The 20,039-nt window shown below is 43.6% G+C and overlaps 1 protein-coding gene across 6 annotated transcripts in view; it reads left to right on the forward strand.

Moving 5' to 3' along the window:
- NCAM1 (neural cell adhesion molecule 1) overlaps nt 1-20,039 on the forward strand; it is a 258,446-nt gene that overhangs the window by 209,505 nt on the left and 28,902 nt on the right. For all 6 annotated transcript variants that reach the window (XM_073320618.1, XM_073320620.1, XM_073320619.1 and 3 more), the window contains one exon: nt 16,909-17,033. In XM_073320618.1, coding sequence (XP_073176719.1) covers nt 16,909-17,033 — 125 coding nt within the window. The remainder of the gene's footprint in view (nt 1-16,908; nt 17,034-20,039) is intronic.

The following is a 20,039-nucleotide window of genomic DNA, read 5'->3' on the forward strand; positions in this document are numbered from 1 at the left end:
GGAGATACAAGAGGTTCTTGTCATCGACTGGTACATGAGAGGACAACCGCCAGACCTTCGCACCTGGGTAAGCCAGAACGAACCCTCCACCTGCGACGAGGTTGTCGTGCTGGTAGAAAGGCAAAGGACGGCGAGGGAGCTGACCCGACCGGTTAAGGAAGAAGCACCCTGGGTTAAACTAGCAGCACCAAGCCCTAGAGGTCGGGTGACTGGGCCACCAGGAGAGCCCAGGTAGAAAAAGAGAGGGGCTGAAGGCCCACCAGAAGCCACAAAGAGTCGGAGCACTGAGGGGGAAGAGGATCATGATGTTAGACTACCCAAACCAAGAGACCAGGGAACGCCTAGGGCTCCATACAGATGTTACGCCTGCAGGGAGTGAAGACACATAGCTGACAGTGTCCCAATACTGAGGAGCCTATGCAGTGTAACCTGGGGATCTGGGCAGACCTATGCTCCCTAATCCACCTTGTGGGGGGTCTCACTAACCCAACATATGTACACCAGACCAGTGAAGCTAAATGGAGTGGAGACCACAGCACTGGTTGATTCAGGGAGTGCTATCATGCTTGTCTCTGGGAAGCTCGTGAAGTGTAGTCAGCTGCTGTGGGCTAAGTGTGCAGGGATAACATGCGTCCATGGGACAGTTGGTTATTACCCCACCATCCCAGTAAAAATCAAGGTTCAGGGGAAGACTACTGAGGTAGCAGTAGGTGTAGTCCCTAAACTCCCATACCCAGTGCTCATAGGGAGGGACTTCCCAGGGTTTGGAGACTCACTCCTGGTAGAGGAATTGGAGAAAGGGGGAAGCCCTGAAGTTAGTGAGGCATCCACAATAGACTGTCAACCCCTAGTCTTCTCTGAAATATCCCCAGATTTGTTCTCCACTCCCGGACAGGGTAGAAAGTTGAAAAAGGAAAGGAGGGCAGCTAAGGCCTTGGGAACCTGAATACTGGCCCAAAGCCAGAGGGTTGCGATCGTAGGGAGGCGGACCCGAGGAGCTGAAAAGGAGGCCACCCAGGAGGGAGAAGCACCCGAGTCTGACCCACACCCTAACGCCTCTGAACCAGTAGAGGCAACAGAGACTGGCCCCCTAGATCTTGGGTAGATTAGTTCCGGGAGAGGAAATTTTGGACGGTACCAGACTGAAGACGCAAGGTACAACAACATTAGGAAGGAGGTGACCAAAATAGATGGGGTCCCCGTGGAAGGAAAAACCCAGGGACCAGGACCTTACTTCATAATGAAGAAGAATCTCTTATACCGGGTTCCACCAGTACAGGGTCAGGAGATACAGCAGATCCTAGTACCTCAGAAACACCAGAATGCTGTATTAAGTCTGGCCCATGGTCATCTTTTTGGCGGGGCATTTGGGGGTAGAGAAGACGCTGGCACGGGTCCTGCGATGATTCTTTTGGCCCGGAGTATGTGAAGAATTGCGGAGGTAGTGTGCGTCCTGCCTAGAGTGTCAGCTGCACAGTCCCCATCCCCACTTGAGTGCACCTTGAGTACCCCTTCCCATCACAGAGGTCCCCTTTGAGCGAATAGCCATGGACCTAGTGGGACCACTGGAGAAGACAGCATGGAGCTACCAATATATACTTGTCATTCTGGATTATGCTACTCGCTACCCAGAACCCGTTCCCCTGTGGAACACGGCCTCTAAAACAATAGCTAAAGAGTTGGTGGGGGTCTTTGCCCGAGTGGGGCTACCAAAGGAGATATTAACAGACCAAGGTACTCCATTTATGTCGAAGCTAATGAAGGACCTCTGTATGCTGCTCCAGAAACATAGCCTGAGAACTTCAGTCTATCATCCGCAGACCAATGGGCTGGTAGAAAGGTTTAACCAAACCCTCAAGGCAATGATAAGGAAAGTGGTAAGTCGAGACTGGAAGGATTGGGACACCCTACCTTATGTTTGCAATCCAGGAGGTACCTCAGGCCTCAATTAGGTTTTCCCCCTTTGAATTATTATACGGACACCACCCCTGTGGTATACTAGATATTTCAAAAGAAATCTGGAAAGAGGAACCCAATGAGGGGAGAAAATATAATTGATCATGTGTTGCAGATGTGAAATCGGATAGCCTGGGTCGCCCCTATTGTATGGGAACATTTGGAAAAGGTGCAGGAGGCCCAGTGAACCCATTACAATCGTCAGGCAAAAGTCCGACAATTCCAACCAGGGGATTGGGTGATGGTGTTGGTACCCACGGCAGAAAGCAAGCTTTTGGCCCAATGGCAGGGGCCCTATGAGGTGGTTGAACCTATGGGGGAAGTAACCTACAACGTGTGGCAGCCAGGACGCCAGAAACAAGAATAAATTTATCAGATTAACTTCTTAAAGCCTTGGCACCAACGAGAGGCATGTGTAGTGGCCCAAGAGACCGTGATCCAGGGAAATAACATGCAGGAGCAGATCAGGATATCCACTGATCTGACACCAAACCAGAAGAAGGAGGTAACTGAGATGATCAACCGATACCAGTACGTATTTTCAACCAAACCAGGTCGGACCAGCGAAACATATCACCACATTATCACAGACCCTGGGGCAAAGGTAACTTTAAGGCCCTATCGGGTCCCAGCAGCAAAAAGGGAGGAGATCAAGGCAGAGGTGAAAAGGATGTTAGAGCTGGGAGTCATCGAAGAGTCCCACAGTCAGTGGTCAAGCCCGATTGTGTTGGTGCCCAAACTCGATGGCACCACTAGGTTTTGTAATGACTTCCTCCAGCTGAGTGAAAGATCCAAATCCAATACCCCATACCCCATATCGATGAGTTAGTTGACCGCCTGGGCAATGCCTGATTTTTGACCACCCTTGATTTAACAAAGGGATACTGGCAGATTCCCCTTGCCAAAGATGCAAAAGAAAAGACAGCATTCTCTACCCCAGAGGGTCTGTTTCAATATACTTTTGGACTGTATGGGGCACCTGCCATCTTCCAGCGTCTTATGGACAAGCTCCTACGGCCCCATACCAGTTATGCAGCGGCATACCTGGATGATGATGTGATTATTCACACCCCTGACTGGGAAACACACTTAGAAAAGGTGGAAGCGGTTCTGGACCCGCTAAGACGGGCTGGCGTCACAGCCAACCCAGCCAAGTGTGCTATAGGGCTAGCTGAGGCTAAATACTTTGGCTACATTGTAGGAAGGGGCATGGGCAAGCCCCAACTAAACAAACTAGAGGCTCTCCAAAATTGGCCCCGGCTGAATTGGAAAAAGCTACTCCAGGTATTCCTGGGTGTGGTGGGGTGCTACCGATTGATTTATTCCCCATTTTGCTACCAGAGTGAGTTCCCTGACAGACCTGGTAAAAGCCCGGGGTCCAGACATGGTGACGTGGACAGATAACACAGAGAAAGCATTCATGGATCTATGGACAACCCTCTGCAGTAACCTTGTGCTTATAACCCCAGACTTTAACAAAGAGTTCATTTTACAAACAGATGCATCTGAAGTAGGTTTATTGCAGATGGTTGGAGATGAAAACACCCAATCCTCTACCTCAGCAGGAAACTCCTCCCAAGAGAGCAGAAGTATGCCGTGGTTGAAAGAGAGTGCCTAGCTGTGAAATGGGCCATGGAAAAACTAGGTTATTACTTTCTGGGATGATGGTTTACCCTTGTGACTGACCATGCACCCTCCAGTGGATGCAGTGAAATAAAGAGAAGAACGCAAGGGTGACCAGATGGCTCCTGTCCCCACAACCTTTCCAATTCACCATACAACACCGGGTTGAAAGCCACCATGGCAATGCAGATGGCTTGTCACGAGTACACTGCCTGATGTCCCAAGTTGCCCAACCCCATGGCATTGAGTCAAACGGGGGAATTTGTGACCGGGTCGGACCCGATGGCTACAGGAAAGTGATAGAAGGCAGATATATTAGCCCCGGGTTGAATAGGTCCCTTTCCCCTGGGTAAGGTAACAGGGAAGGTTCCAGAACACTCAGGAACCTTCTGGAGACAATTAAGACAGGCTGATTAGAACACCTGCAGCCAATCAAGAAGCTGCTAGAATCAATTAAGGCAGGCTAAAAAGGAGCTCACTTCAGTTTATGGCGTGCGTGTGAGGAGCTGGGAGCAAGAGGCACTAGGAGCTGAGAGTGAGAATGCAGACTGCTGGAGGACTGAGGAGTACAAGCATTATCAGACGCCAGGAGGACAGTCCTCTGGTGAGGATAAAGAAGGTATTGGGAGAAAGCCATGGGGAAGTAGCCCAGGGAGTTGTAGCTGTCGCACAGCTGTTCCAGGAGGCACTCTAGACAGCACCATTCCACAGGGCCCTGGGCTGGAACCCGGAGTAGGGGGCGGGCCTGGGTTCCTCCCAACTCCTGGTCAGACACAGGAGGAGTTGACCTGGACTGTGGGTTCATGAAAACGGCCAAACTGAGGGCTGCCGAGAATCTCCGAGGTGAGCAAATTCTCCAATAAACGCAAGACCCACCAAGGTAGAGGAGGAACTTTGTCACAATAGAAAAAGATTATAAAAATTCTGTTGTTTTCTAACCATTGCTCCTTGCCCAAGTAGTAAAGTCCTATCGTGCCAAGTAATAGCACCGGGAAGACCAATTGCTTAATTCTCAGTTATACTAAGGCTACATTGCAGGGTGTAGAGTAGCCTTCACGTGATTGGGAATCACCGCCCAAAGTATAATCAAAGACATGATTATAAAGGTAAACACTTTAATGCAGACAGTAAAGTTTAAAGGGGACAATAATTTGGGCAGAGGGAACCCAAGAATAGGTTTAATGGACTCCAGTCCAGCATTCCCTCCTGTCCTGGATTCCCTCCTTGCATAATCTGTTCACTTTCCCTTCTCCATTTAGCAATGTCCATGTCTTCCTTGTGCCATACGTGTCATTAACTTTCAGTGCAAATCAACACCTTACTCATGGACTGCCCCCATGTCATATTATCACTGGGATTTTTTTGGTATGATTTGTTGGATCTATTTCTGAGTCTTTAGGCTGGTTTCATTAGATACAGCTTATGTACTTTCAGAACTGATTGTTGGACTTAGCAAGTCGTGGTTGCATTTTAGTGATTAGCAACTTCAGCCTCCAGTAATGAATGGGTTTTTTTCTTATTATTAAGAAAGATTTTTGTTCCTACAGAAATCGAGGCTCAATTAATACGAGATGCTAAAGTCCATCCTTGCTAGACCATTGGCGATGACTGTTTCTGTGTCTCCTCTTGTGCGTGGGTTGTTATTGAATAACGTCTTCCCTTTTTCTTTTCAACAGTCTTGTGGATTCCTTCTGCTGTCCAAGTTCGGGGACAACGGTCCTTCACTTCAATAATGTTTATTCGCTCCTTGACTTGGTATTAATAAGCAGTTATGCAGCTATGCCTAACACTTACTGGTGTCATAACTCAGTGTTTTCTCTGGTTTAATATTCTTCTATTTCCAGGCAATTTTACTGTCTCCCCAATATTTCTTATATATACTGGCTAATTTTAATTTTGTTTCTGTTTTATTCTGTAATTCTGTTGTTGATTTTTTCCCTTGCCCATTGTTTACATCAGTTTTTTAATTTTTTGTATTTTCCATGTGACCTCCTCCACTTTCCTTTCAACCAATCATGTGCGTGCGTATCATGTGACTTTGTCATGTGGCTTGCATGGTGCTGATGATGTCGTCCACGCTGGTGAACAGAAGGTAAAAAACTTTGTTCTGATTGGTTGACTAGATCTCAGGGGAATTAAAAACCCCCGGCAATTAAGGACCGCTAAATTCCATTGCTCAAAATTTCTTCTGTAAACTTTTTGGAGAGATTGCTCACCACCTGTTATCTGCATGTGAAGAACTAAAAGCCAGCCATCTGCGCTGAGCTAGAAAGATAGCTTTATGTGCAGAAAACCTATGGCTTAATCTTTTGATTCATTCAGTCTGAGAACACAACAGAATTAGCTGTCTGGGAACACTGTAATCTTTGGAAGCATACTCTGGGTGAAATCCTAGCCCTATTGAAGTCAGTGGGAAAACTCCGATTGTTTTCAGTGGGGATGGGATTTTGTCCTCTGAATTTTACTTAACGCTTGTTTGAAAATATGGGCCAGATCCTCAGCTAGTGTAAAGCAGCATATTCCATATGACTGTTGCAACATTTTGTTGACCTTTTCTTTGCAAATACAATTCTGATAATGATTTTCTTTAGATGACCCTAATTTTTTTAACTTATGAAAAGGCACAAAATAAAAAAGCCTATGAAAACCCCCCAAAAGCTAGTCCATTTATAAACATAAACCAGAACTTTCTCTTATCACGAGAAAAGTATAAATGTGGCAAGAATGGAAACTGTTTTTAGAAATCTATATTCACACACACGCACACCCCCACCCACCCACCACTATAATCAGTGCCCAAGCTTTAAAGTTTGTACATCGGAAGTAATGCCATTGAAGTTATATTTTGCTGGTCATCACCTGCCAAAGTACTGTATCCTTCCTACACAATATCTGTCACAGTCAGGAAAGGGAATTAATCCGGATCAGAGCCATTTAACAGTTACAGCAACTGGTGGTCTCCAGGAAATCAGGAAGCAAATGGTTGATCCTTGCAGTTAAGGAGATAAAATTACTTCTAATTAAAGCTCATGGCAGCCAGAAAATAATTAATTTAACATTGTGATTGTTGCAACCTCACTTAATACTCCATGCACACTGTAAAGAGAGGGGAAACCCCTGCTTTTCTGCTTCCCTGGTAAGGCAAATAAATTGTTTGGAAACTCACAAAGCAATTGGCTCTTTACCCATTAACTCTAAATCATCTTATTGTTTTGGGACATTGCCAGGAAAGCATTTGGGCTGGGATTTTACTAGGAAACAAAACTAACACCAGTAACCTTACCACATGCATGGAAGCAGTCCCTTCCTTTCCCCCAATGCCCCAAGCCCCTCATCCCGCTCTTAAAACTGATTGGGCGACATCCATGAGGAATGAAGACTTGGCTGTCTCGTTTTGCATGTCCTTTTGTTCTTGTTTTGTTTTTCGTTTGCTTCTCTTGTGTGCATTACGGAGCCTTCTTTCCTATTCTCTTTCTCTCAACCCTAGTGTATTTACTACTTCTGATGCCTTTGATTGTGTAGATGTGGCTGCTCAGTGTTTCAAATTGTGGCAGCCTTTGTCACAATTTAGTCCCATTTACCTGGTGGCTCAGGGTAAGGAAGTGAGCTGCTCCTTTGATCACATTTTGCAAAAAATGAAATAGATAACCAGACTATAATTGTGTGTGCTGAGAAATAAAGATGCTGGATCTCGCATTAGTGCCAGATGGCTGAGTGTTTTGACTGATGACACTGGGTGCCTCAATTTTCAGGTGCCCAATTAGAGCTGTCTTAAAAGGCCTTGCTCTTCAGAGGGCGGGTATTCAGCACTTTCTGAAAATAAGACCCATTTTAGCCATTCAAGATAGAGCAATGGACTGGGACTCAGGAGATCTGGGTTCTGTTCCTACTCTGTCAGTGGCCAGCTGTATGACCTTGGGTAAGTCATGTCACCTCCCTGTGCCTCAGTTTCCCCATCCCAATAAAAAGGGGGAAATGATAGTTACCTCCCTTTGTAAAGCACTTAGAAATCTACTGATGAAAAATGCTATATAAGAGATAGGGATTATTTACAGTGTCCCAAAGTCACTGGCCTTTTCTGAAAATCCTGACCACGTGGGTCCAACGTGAGATCAAGGAAGCACTTGATTTAAAAAAAAAAAGGCAGCCTATTTAACAAAGATACGAGGAAGCATTTTTGCAGGTTGTGGGATTCACTGCAGCAGGATGTTACTGACGCTACTTATTTAGGAAGAATCAGAAAAGAATTCAAGAACGACATGACTAGGAATGATATCCGCACTACATTAGCTATGTATAAAAGCTAAGACTGAACCTTTATGCTTCATGATGGTGCAAATGATCAGCATCTTGGGATACAAAAATGCCCCCTTCACACATGTACAGCCCTGTTGAGTTGTCCAGATGCATTATGAAACATAAGGTGTGGGCCACTGTGGAAGTGATAAACCAGTGTGGCTACAGCAGTGATCTGTTCTGAGATGGTGGTGCCTGGAGTAAGAAAGGCAGCTGATTCACTTTAGATGTGAATGCTTTTTTGCCATTCTTAGCAGAGCCAAGCATTGGTTTTTCTCCTTCCCAAAGTTACAGACCTGGACGCTGGAAGAAGTAGTGCAGTGCTTACAAGGATGCCCAAGATGCCCATACTGTGACATAGTTTACTCTTAACCTGTCGTGTTGTGCAGTGGCAGGATGAAATGCTGGGAAGAGCCTTGCTGGTCACAGTGTATTCGGTGCCCTGTAAACTGCTGGGCTCCCCCAGAGCTACCCAAGCTCTTCTCACATTCAACTCAGGAGAGAGCGATCAGCTGGAAATAGGACAAGCCCTGGGAAAGAGAACAAGCATCACTTCCCATCTGCAGCTATTAATTCGTCCTCACAGTTAAAGCATTTCTGGGCTTACTTCTAGTTCCACTTCTTGGAGCAGACACCCGGGGGCAAATGCAGACCTGGGATAAGCCTGCCTATCTCCAGTGATTGGCAGAGTAGTGGAGACTGATTTTAAACTTGTATGTTTTACATACCTGGGTGAAATTCACCCCCGTCTTGTGGGGAATTAAGCACATGGGTCTTGGTAATTACCCACCGTAACACGTGCAACCCCCATTTGCATGGCTAATACTCTAGCCTCTGGGCTGAAATAAAGGCTGCTGTCCCCTTATGTGTCCTTTGGAGCTATTGAATCTATATGGACACATCTCGTGGTTTATCTCCAGAGCTAGCACAGAACCCCTTCCCATCCTGCAGCCCTGCCCCAGAAGAATCTCCCCAAAGGGCTTTCCTCCCTGGGCAGATTGTGTTTGTAAACTGATTATACAGAGCAAGTCTAACAGGCTCAATACTTTATTTAAATGACTCCCTTGAGGAATATCCTTAGACTGGCCCATAGAGTTGTTATAAGGGGGTTTCCAATAAGGAGCCCAAAATGCACAAGCGTAAGCAAGTTTCTGAAGTATCCATAGGAGCCACAATGTAAATGGGAACTTGACTGGCATGTGTATAAACACCCCTCTAATGCACCCTTGCTTGCCAGCCCTCTTCATGTGGATGAGATGCATGTTCTGAGCATGAGTTCTTTCTAATCTTACAATGACCTTTTCTCTTCAGCTACTGACACTCTGACTCATGATAGGATTGCTGGTTCTGCCGGACTAAAGTTTTTACACTAAACTTCTTTCTTTGGTTGAAACGTACTAACACACTTTTATTTTACAGCCCCTGTATATGGATTATACCTGTCTTTTTGAGACAAATATGTGAAATATATATGGATAGAGATGTGAATATTTTTCACCTGGGTTTGCACTATTATGATTTTTTTGGTTTCAGACATGATGTTGATTGTCATTGGTCATAGGCCGTAAGTACTTACATGGGGAGAACATTTCTGGTAGTAGATGGTTCTTCAGCCTAGCAGAACAAGCCCTGACAAGATTCAGTGGCTGGAAGTTGAAACTAGACAAATTCAAATTGGAAATAATTTTAATAGGAGGGTAGTTAACCATTGGAACTGCTTCCTAATGGATATGATGGGTTCTCCATCACTTGAAATCTTTAAATCAAGATTGGACATCTTTCTAAGAGATGTTTTTTAGATCAACCACATGTTGTCGGGCTCAATGCAGGAATCACTGGGTGAAACCCTTTGGCCTGTGTTATACAGGAGGTCAGTCTAGATGGTTCCTTCTGGCCTTCAGATCTATTCATGTATTAATATAGTCTCTTCATTGTGAGGTTATGGCGGGAGGAAATAACAGTGACGTGTGGATCTGGTGTTATCCCTGGTGTTAGCTACTGGTCCATTGATCAAGTTTGCCGAAGATGCCACAGTGTGGGGACAGGACTAAGCGTTGCAGCTCATGGATATTTCAGTAGCGCCTAAATGGCTCAGTGTCCAACATAATAAGTAGCGATAGGTGCCCCGGTTTGTTGTTGAAGCCAGTTGCTAGTCTGGAAAAGCATTTAAACTCCCTTTAAATAACAGCTTGGTCGGGCAAGACATTTGCTTTGGTCTTGGTTAATTATTGGTTAATAATCTTGGTGCAATTATTTCTGTAATAGCTTCGTTTACTTGAATCAACTCAATAATGACAAGTAGTAACCTTCCTGGTTGTGCATTCATTTAGGAATGGGGAGGGAACAAAAAAGAATTGATCAGTTAAGCTGTTGGTGTGTTCAGGATGCCCAGGAGAAGTAACTAAATATGTATTTGCTGTGAGCATTCATTTGTTTCCCTTTAACTTGCACTCTGTGTAATGGCATTCACTCTCCAAGCACTAATAATTCCTGGAGAAACCGAAGCTAAAATGAGATTTGCAAACATGGTCTCAGGAAACTGGCAGCAATGATAACAAACCCCTTTGATTAAAATCTAGATGGCCAGTTTGGTAATCAGTTCATCAAATCCTGTCCTTTTTTATGATGAGTGCATATCCAGCAGTAGTGCATAGGCCCAAACATAAGGCAGCCCTTGTGCTGTAGACCAGGGGAAACCCTTAGTGGAGTTTTAAAAAACTCTTTCTGTGTGTCATTTGCTTCTACTGGACCAGTGATCTAGTGACTGCTCCTGGCATGGTCATCCAGCTAAGCTAGGGTTCTGATTTGTTGGTGAAAAATATCTGAATCAAAATCCAAACTGATAAACATGAGAATGTAAGGTGAGCTCTTCCCATCAAGGGACATCCTACAAATTCCTAGTAATTGGCTACAGTTAAACTTCCAAGTGCATTTGTATCCTAATAAAGCCTACAGGGTTATTAACCACCACGTGTTTTGGGATCTTCTAACAGAACAACATCTGACGAGCAAACTATAGATCTGAGTTTCCTATTCAGGATGTTGGATCAGACTTTTTGGTCACAAATGTTCTGTCTTTAATGCCTCAGCCTTGTCGTTCTTTGAACTTGACCCTGTGCCCAACTCTGTACCTCCATCTGAATGTGCAACACTCCCTGTTGTTCCAGCCACGGGCCTCTCTTGAGCAGAGATTGACAATCACACCAAATTGTGGCAAAATGTTATTTTAAGATTTTCATAGCTTCAGTGGTCCGGGATCAGTCTTTTATGATTGGAACTACAGGGAGTGTTGCACATTCAGATGGAGGTACAGAGCTGTGCGGGGCTCAAAGCTGGAATAGCAGGGATGCTGCAGGTTAGGAATGAGAAGAGCTGCATGTGAGAACTGCCTGCCTCTCATATATAGTGTCTGTTCTTAGTCCTTTGTGGTTTGCATTAAGACACGCTCAAATAAATAAATACTCATACCAAAAAGAGTGTTCAACATTTGTATAATTATAGTTGACAGAGATGCTTTTTCTAATGATTAGATAAAGTATCTGCAAGAATTAGGGCTCCAAAAGGAGACCAGATGATAGAGTATAATTAGTCCTAGGAGTTTGCTGGGAGCCCTGCCTGCCGACTGCAGCTGAATTGTAAACTCTAATTTACAAATAATTATAGCATTGGTTTTGCTAAAACTATCCATAATGAAGTCAGAGTATCTTTCCGAGAAATAGAAACATGCAGGAAATCTATAAATAATTTCATCTATTAAAACATTTTTAGTGAAACCATAATAGTTTGCCTGGCCCTTTACATACCCTGGCATTCTAAACCTGGGATTAGCACTACATGGATATGCAAGATATCTTCATTAATAGTCACTAATTAATGGAAGACCCAATGTAAATTACCCATGAGTTTATGAATAATAAAGAGTCTAGGATAATGCCTCTCACAATGTACTTTGTTCATTTATTTTGACAACTGTAATTTATTTTCCATTATTTTTAACACCGCTTTGTAATATACTAGTAACAAATGCACTGTAATATCTTTGGCGGAAGTAATGGAAATCTTAGTACTACAAGACCTTAGAACTGCCCTCTCTGTTAAATCTTTGCTGAGAAAAGAGAAGGGAACAGCTTTTCTGAGTGTGAATTATATGGTGTGCATGTTAGCAGTCAATGGAGCTATGATCTGAACCCTACTGAAGTCAAGGGAGAGACTCCTTTTGATTTTCATTGGCTTTGCATCAGGCCCTTTTCGAGGCTCTGCTGTTCAATGTTACAGGCCTGAGTTTTCGTGCTGCTCTCTGGTATTTTTCTTTTCTTTCTTTTTGTTCATCTTATAAATTAATCCTGGTCACAAGTATCCAAAGTAATTTAATGGCGGTAATGGCTCATCGTGGGCTGAAATACTGCAGAGCAGTCAAAGGCACGTCATCAGAAGCAAATGGCAGAGCAGATGTAAATCAATTTGTCCCAAAAAGGTGGAGTACAGCATGCTGAGAGGGTTTTTATTGATTTAACCTTCCATCATTATGCTGTCCCAGCTGGCAGGCAGATTGCAGGGACGCAATATAGAATCAGAGAGTGGTGTGGCAAAGCTAGCAAGCCAGCAATTGGACGTGGACTTGCAGTGGCAAGGGACACATGGGGGCTATCCGTGTAATATATTGTGGCCCAGTATCTTTAAAAGAGAGATGATTTCTAATAGCTAACATCCTGTAACCTTATGCGCAGGAATATTTAAATAATGCACATGAGGAAAAGGACATTTTAAAGGCAAATCCCACTTCTCCAGTGCTGCACTAAAGAATCCCTGTGAGTATCACACCTATCTAGCTGTCCCTAGCCTCTGTTTGCCACAAGCTGGGATTGGGCGAAAGGGGATGGATCACTTGATGATTACCTGTTCTCTTCATTCCCTCTGAGGCACCTGGTATTGGATACTGTCAGAAGACAAGATATTGGGCTAGATGGACCTTTGTTCTGACCTAGTATGGCTGTTCTTATGTAAGCACCTATATAGCCCCCACTGGTATCCAGGTGCCTCACAACATGGTTTTAGTAATTAAATATTCATGGTAAATAGGCCCTATGGCCTGTGATGGGATATTAGATGGGGTGGGATCTGAGTTACCCAGGAAAGAATTTTCTGTAGTATCTGGCTGGTGAATCTTGCCCATATGCTCAGGGTTCAGCTGATTGCTATATTTGGGGTCGGGAAGGAATTTGCCTCCAGGGCAGATTGGAAGAGGCCCTGGAGATTTTTCGCCTTCCTCTGTAGCATGGGGCACCGGGTCACTTGCTGGAGGATTTCCTGCTCCTTGAAGACTTTAAACCACGATTTGAGGACTTCAATAGCTCAGACATAGGTGAGAGGTTTTTCGCAGGAGTGGGTGAGTGAGATTCTGTGGCCTGCGTTGTGCAGGAGGTCAGACTAGATGATCATAATGGTCCCTTCTGACCTAAATGTCTATGAATGTATTAATGTCCAAAAGACCCCATGGTGAGAACAGTTTTACAGGTGGGGCGCTAAGGCCAGGAGAGACTAACTGATTTGCCCAAACTCACTCAGGACGTTTGGCAGATTGAGAAATTGATCCCAGCTCTTCCAAGCTGTAGGCGATCTCCCTACCCAGTGGCCTATCCTTTCTCCTCCTGGTCTGAGGTCTCTAAGTCCAATGCTCTTTCAGGCAATGGCAGCTGCAGATTTGAGATCAGATAGTTCATTAATTCTTCTGTTTTAAAATCTTTTCAAAGGTATTTAGGTGCCATAAGAAGCAGATAGGCAAAGCACCAAGGTGCCTAACTCCCATTGAAAACCTGCCTGGGAGCGACTCCACAGTAAATTGCTCAATTTACAATAGATATTCATTTTTTTTCTTCCAGGTTCCAGCCTTGCAAACTCAAGCTGGGATCTGAGAGTCAAGCTCAGATTTTTACTTCTCATGCATTACTTCCCCAGTAACCAAAATTCTGTGAGCCACATGCCACCCTTAGCTCAGTGGGGCTGCACAGGATAACCGAGGGCAGAAACTGGCACTGGAGATGGTTAATAGTTCTATTTGATGTATGAGATTGAATAAGAATCCAGCTCATTTTTTCATAGCAGTGCTGAATCCACAAGGGTAAGAGGAGTAGAAAGTAGTTACAAACATAGGTTTATCCCAAAAGTTTTCAGGGAGAAGATCTGCTGAATAAGAAGGTGCCAATTTCACAGATCCGCTTTTCAGTGTAGACCTGTACTTGGTAGCTAGTCCGTAGTGCCAGGATTCTGTTACTCTCTGGACTGACTCATCTGCCTTCCTTAGTAATTCTTTAAGGAAGCAAAATCTGTGTGTACTTTATATGCATCTCTCTACAATGGCTGAGGCAAGATTTATTTTTGAGTATTTTTTAAGCCTATCTTCATGAAAATTTCCCTGTTTCCACTGGCACTTGCATCATGCATCCTTTTTATTTTTTCCTTCATGTGCCAAAGGGAACTAAGTCTGCAGAAAACATGCCATAACAAATAAGGGGGGGTTGAGGGAACACTCGTTTCTGGAGGGGATGTGCACAAAAACCCCATTGATGCAGAAGCTATGGAATGGAGAAGACAGTGAGTGTTTTCATGGTGCATGCTTCTCAGTGAAATGATTACTGTGATGTTGTAGCTCTGCATTTGCCCGAGCTCACTTCACAAGGAGACAAAGTCCCTGCCAGTCACATTGCTTTTTCTGGAATAGATGGAAGTCTGGTTTGGTTTATCATTAAAACCTGTAGACTGACAGTATTCCATCACTTATAATATAAGGCCAGTGCTAGCTCTCTTTAACATAGCATATGTTTTAATCACATTAGCCAAAATTATTCACACAACAAATATTTGAGTCTTAATAGTGAGTCATTGTCATATCTTGGTACCCCACCACTGATAACTTCCAGAGTTGTCGTCCTTATGGATTTTGGATTCATGGAATTGGGAGTTGGGTCTTTAATTGTAGACTCAGACTAGCATGGAGTGGATGCCCACAAAGACATTGGGTAACACTTTCTAAATTGCCTAAGTAACATTTTCAAGAATGATGTAAGCACTCAGATTCTAAGGGGACGAGTACAGAATAGAGCCATGTCCTTTTCACTTTCAGCAAGACTAGGGATAACATTTTCTAAAGCGTTAAAGTTACTTAGGTGCCTGTAGGTTTAATTTTCAAAAGCACCCATTGACTTACATTGGGACTTAAGCATCTAATTCACTTAAGCACTTTTCAAAATTTTACAGTAAGTCCTGTTTTCAAATTAATTTAGGAGCCTAAGTCCCATTGCCTCTCAATAAGATGAACAGTAAAATCTCCAAAAGCACCTACATCTCATTGAAAGTCAGTGGGAATTGGTCTCCCAAGTGACTGTGTTACTTTTAAAAATGAGACTAAGGCTTCTAAATCATTTAAGTGGTTTGGAAAATTGTATTCATTGATTTTTTTCTTCTCTTGTTGCAAAAGAGGTGGTTTGATCACAGTCTGTAAATACCTACATGGGGAACGTACATTTAATAATGGGTTCTTCAGTCGAGCAGAGAAAGATCTAACACAATCTAGTGGCTGAAAGTTGAAGCTAGCCTAATTCAGATGGGAAATGAGGCATACATTTTTAACAGAGAGCATAATTAAACATTGGAACAATTTACCAAGGATCATAGTGGTTTCTCCATCACTGGCAATTTTAAAATCAAGATTAAATGGGGTTTTTTTCTGAAAGATCTGCTCTAGGAATTGTTTTGGAGAAGTTCTATGACCCGTGTTATACGGGAAGTCAAACCTAAATGGTCACAATGGTGACTTCTCGCCTTAGAATCCACAAATAAACAACAAAATAGTGGTAATGCCAGTTCCAAACAGACTTCAGGGGGTAAATAATATCAATATGAATTAGAAACAGCTGAAACCTGGAGAAATACCCAAGGGAGTATTACAGGGAATGTGTACACAGAAATCTGACTCTAGCTGCATTCTCTCTAGATGGGAGCTAGCACATGTAACAACATAATTAAGTCAAGTGAGTTAATTTTTGTTTTGTGCAGAAGAGTTGATATTATAAAAGCACAAGGAGGAAATGTTCACTGTGTGGGGGTGGGGAAGTGTCCTCTGCAGGTCTTGTACAAATGTGATAGGCAGGAATTGACTCACCATTTGCCTTGAGAATCACAAGAACCACCACTTGTGAATGGCAGGAAATGGCCCTAGGTAAATGGAAGTCTTAGGGAGGAGATTATCCTCTTCTTGGCCTGAGCTGCAAATCAGGAGAATGTTTTCTCTTAAAAAAAAAAAAATTAAAAATTACTAAATTGGAGACAAGGGGGCTGATTCCCCATTGCCGGGCATCCTGTGTAGTCATTTACACCAATGTAAACTGAGTGTAAAATGCTTCTATTCTAATGCAGTAATATTTTATGCCCACTTTTCACTGCTGTACATGATAGTACAAGGTGCAGGGTGAGGGAGAATCCTGAGATTTTTTTCAAATTTGAAAAGCATTCAGTGTGCAGACCCAGGAAAAATGATATAGGAGGAACATGTCTCTCAGTGGAGAGGCGAGCTAGACGCTTTCAGCAGAGAGGTTGCTCTGTGTGTACTTCAGAAGAGTGGCCCTGCTGGTTTGACAGACTCTCACTCACTTTGTTTTATTGCTGTTTAACATAAGAATTTCAGAATGAAAACCTTTAAAACTGCTTCTGAGTCGCAGACACCAAGGAGCTATATTTTAAGCCCAGCTTCTGCCCTACCTCTGGTTAGGCACATGCAAAATTTCACCTGAATTTTGTAAGCACAAATACCTGCTAAAAATTCTAACCCTTGCAAATATTAGAATCTCTCAGGAGCACGGGGATGCGTTCTCACATCTGTGTACCTGCGTTTCCATGCGAACGTGAGCCAGAGTGGAGCAGATAACCTGCCCATAAGCGTTTCAGGATGACGGTGCACTTTTACTGGCTTTGGTTTGTTTATGTATTTATTTTTATGAAGTGGCTGGAAATTAAATACGAGTCAAACCATTATTTCAGGGGAACCCAGCGCACCCAAACTGGAGGGCCAGATTGGAGAAGACGGGAACTCCATTAAAGTGAACCTTATCAAGCAGGATGATGGAGGCTCCCCAATCAGACACTATCTGATCAAATACAAAGCTGTAAGTATGACCAATAGCCAAGGCTGCTGGGCTGTTTTTGTTGTTGATTTGTATTTAGATAGCACCTGGGAAGTCTAGTCAAGACCCAGGGCAGTACTGTGTTAGGTGCTATTCAGACAAGTAACAAAGCACAACAGTCCCTACCCCAGGGAGCTTGCAGTCTAGGCATCAGGAAATGACCGTTGGACTCAACAGACAAATGAGGTGGCATTGGATTAGACAGGCACTCAAATACACGGAGTTTAGCAGAAAATTCTTAGCTCACCACTTTCTCCTTGACTTTGACCTTGACCGTTCATTTCCTTTGCTTCCTCCCTCTCCCCCTGGCTCCACTGCTATGGGTGATAACAAGCACATCAATTATTATTTTTTTAACTTCATGTTCTTATGAAACATAATAGCCAGCAACATTTTGAATAGGCCTTAGTCAGTGGCTTGAAACCTGGGGCATTATTTAACTTCAAACTCTTATCTTAACAATTTACAACTTTCATGCTGTGTTTCCCTGCTGACCTTATATGCTTGGATAATCCACATATTGTTAACAAATTATTGTGCACTAGTGACTTAAAAAAAGAATACGAGGTGAGGTGACTGGATCAACTGTATTCAATGTTAGATGGAGACAATATAAGGGCAATTGTATTCATGGCCATCTGGGGGGCGCTGTCTGAAGATATTCCTCATTAGGCCCCAACTAAATTAAATCTCTATAATTGCCTAGGGTTATGAAACCCACACTGCTGTATTTTGAGCAAATGCCTAATGGAAGGATTGTCGTCTTATGAGTAGGTAACATTGCTGCAAGCTGAACAAATGAAGGCAACTTTAACCTTGGCTTTTGCTAGGCGATGTTTGATGTCCTCTGTTTTACAGCAGGGAAAGCACCTAATCAGAGAATACTTGACAGCTCAGCCTTAAGGAATAAGAATGAGATGGAGTAGCCTTGAGGTCCTGAGGATCTCTAGGGCTGGGGGAAGTTTTTCTAACAATTACTGATGCTGTTTCTATTGTCTGGACAATCTGCTCCAATATTAATGTGCCTGGTAGCGATTAAACTGTATCAGAGCCTTTAGTGGAAGTTTCTGGGCATTTACAAAGCAGATCTTAAAGACTACGCCTGGTAGACCCTCTCATGAATTAATTCTGTACCAGGCATCGGGAAACCACTTTTGCAGTAAGACTCATCTTGTGCAGTGGGGTGAGTGAACCTCCAAGTGAAGCAAGCAGAGTAATCCTGGCTCTCGTGCTAGAAATGACATAGGCACTCTTGCATCCCCCCAGGTGCCCTCCCAACACCCCTCTGACAGGAGGGAGTTGTTAAATTCTTAATAGGTGTTTTAGCTTCATAGAATCCAGAAGATAAAGAAGACGACCTGTTAGATCACCCAAGCCATCTTTCTTAGGCCATTGCCAAGGGAAGGGGCTTGCACAGAATAAGCATTCTCAGTTGCTGGGGGGTTTTGTTTCGTTTTTTTTGTTTAAATTTATTATTCTAAAACCAACCCCACCACTTTGCACTAACAAATGTTCCTCTAGGAAGAAACCCCACCCAGCCAGATTTCCCCACTGCGTTCTCTCCGCTGCTCTACCTCACATTTTTTCATTAAACCGTGTGTTGCCAATGTTCTGAAGCAGCCACATGTTATGCTGCTCTGGGGACCCTCCTTGGCTAATGAGAAGGCTTGTTTGCAACTTAGTGGAGGAATTCTCCGTTGTCAGGGTGCTTAGATGTCACTGTGATCAGTGTGCAGAAGGTAATTCCAAGGTACATAAAAGCACTAGATCTCAGTAGATAGGAATCAGGGGGGTTTTCAGATGCACCCAGCACTGTGACTATTCCTAATTGAGTTGGTTTTCTTTCATGAAAGGTTTACAAAAAACTTGCATAGAATACCTTGCAGTAATAATAAAAAAAAAAGGGATCTCCTGTATTATTTTTATCCACACATACACTGTCCTGCATCTAAGACAATTCCCTAATTTGTTGATGCTGAAATTAATTAAAATGAGTGACCCACCTATAAACCAACAAGCTGCTCATCCTCGGAGGAAGAAATGATGTTTTATATAGAAAGCTTGTGTGCTGTAACTTGTTGCCCTGATTAAATCCATTACATTATCAACCTCCAGTTTCAGGGATGTAAATCCCAGGGATGGGATGGATTCTTCGTCACTTGAGGGTGTCTTTTAAAAAGCTATGCTATAGCTCCAGCAGATATGATGGGCTTGATGCAGAAATTACTAGCTGAGATTCTGTGGCCTGTGCTATGCAGGAGGCCAGATTAGATGAGCGTAATGATCCCTTCTGGTCTTAAAATCTATGAAAACCTTTTCGCTTAGTTTTTAATGACCAGGTCATTTTAAAAAAAAAGTGTTGCCATGTGCCCACATGACCTTGTCCCAAGCTTGACTGCTGGCTCATGACTTGTCTGCCCTGAATAGAAGGCATTTTCTCCAGCCTCTTAAGGCTTTTCCCAGCCCTGCCGCACATTTCCGTCTTCTCTGCTCATCTGTTGGTGGATTACCATAACTTCCCCACTAAACTGAGTTGTGTATTAACTGGCTTCCCTCTCCCAATGAATGGCCTGAAATATTACCATAAATAGCTGACTTACATGCAAGTACCTCTAGGTAGAATAATTGATGCATGCAGCTGGGGATAAGCTAGGAGAAGAAAGCTTTTTTCTTTCTTTCTGTCTTTCTTTCTATGTGAGGGCTTCCCCTTTGCCATAAAGTGAGGTTCCCCAATAGCAAGTGCTTTGGAATGCTGTGGAATCCTGGATGCTAATTGGCCACTGAGGAGGCCACGTGATTTTATAAAAAGTTCTTGTTAGACCCGTCCTTTATATGGATCACTTATTTCATGGGGCACATTTTCGGCTGTGAGGAGAGACCAAGCAGCTGGTCTTTGAGGGTCACCACTGCCATTTCACTGCTCTTGCTGGCTCAGTAGAAGAGCAAAGGAGCTGCCCAGTGACAGTAGCAAGTAGCAGGACTCACTGC

The sequence above is a fragment of the Lepidochelys kempii genome, chromosome 22 (assembly GCF_965140265.1).
Source record: "Lepidochelys kempii isolate rLepKem1 chromosome 22, rLepKem1.hap2, whole genome shotgun sequence".
Classification (NCBI taxonomy): Eukaryota; Metazoa; Chordata; order Testudines; family Cheloniidae; genus Lepidochelys; species Lepidochelys kempii.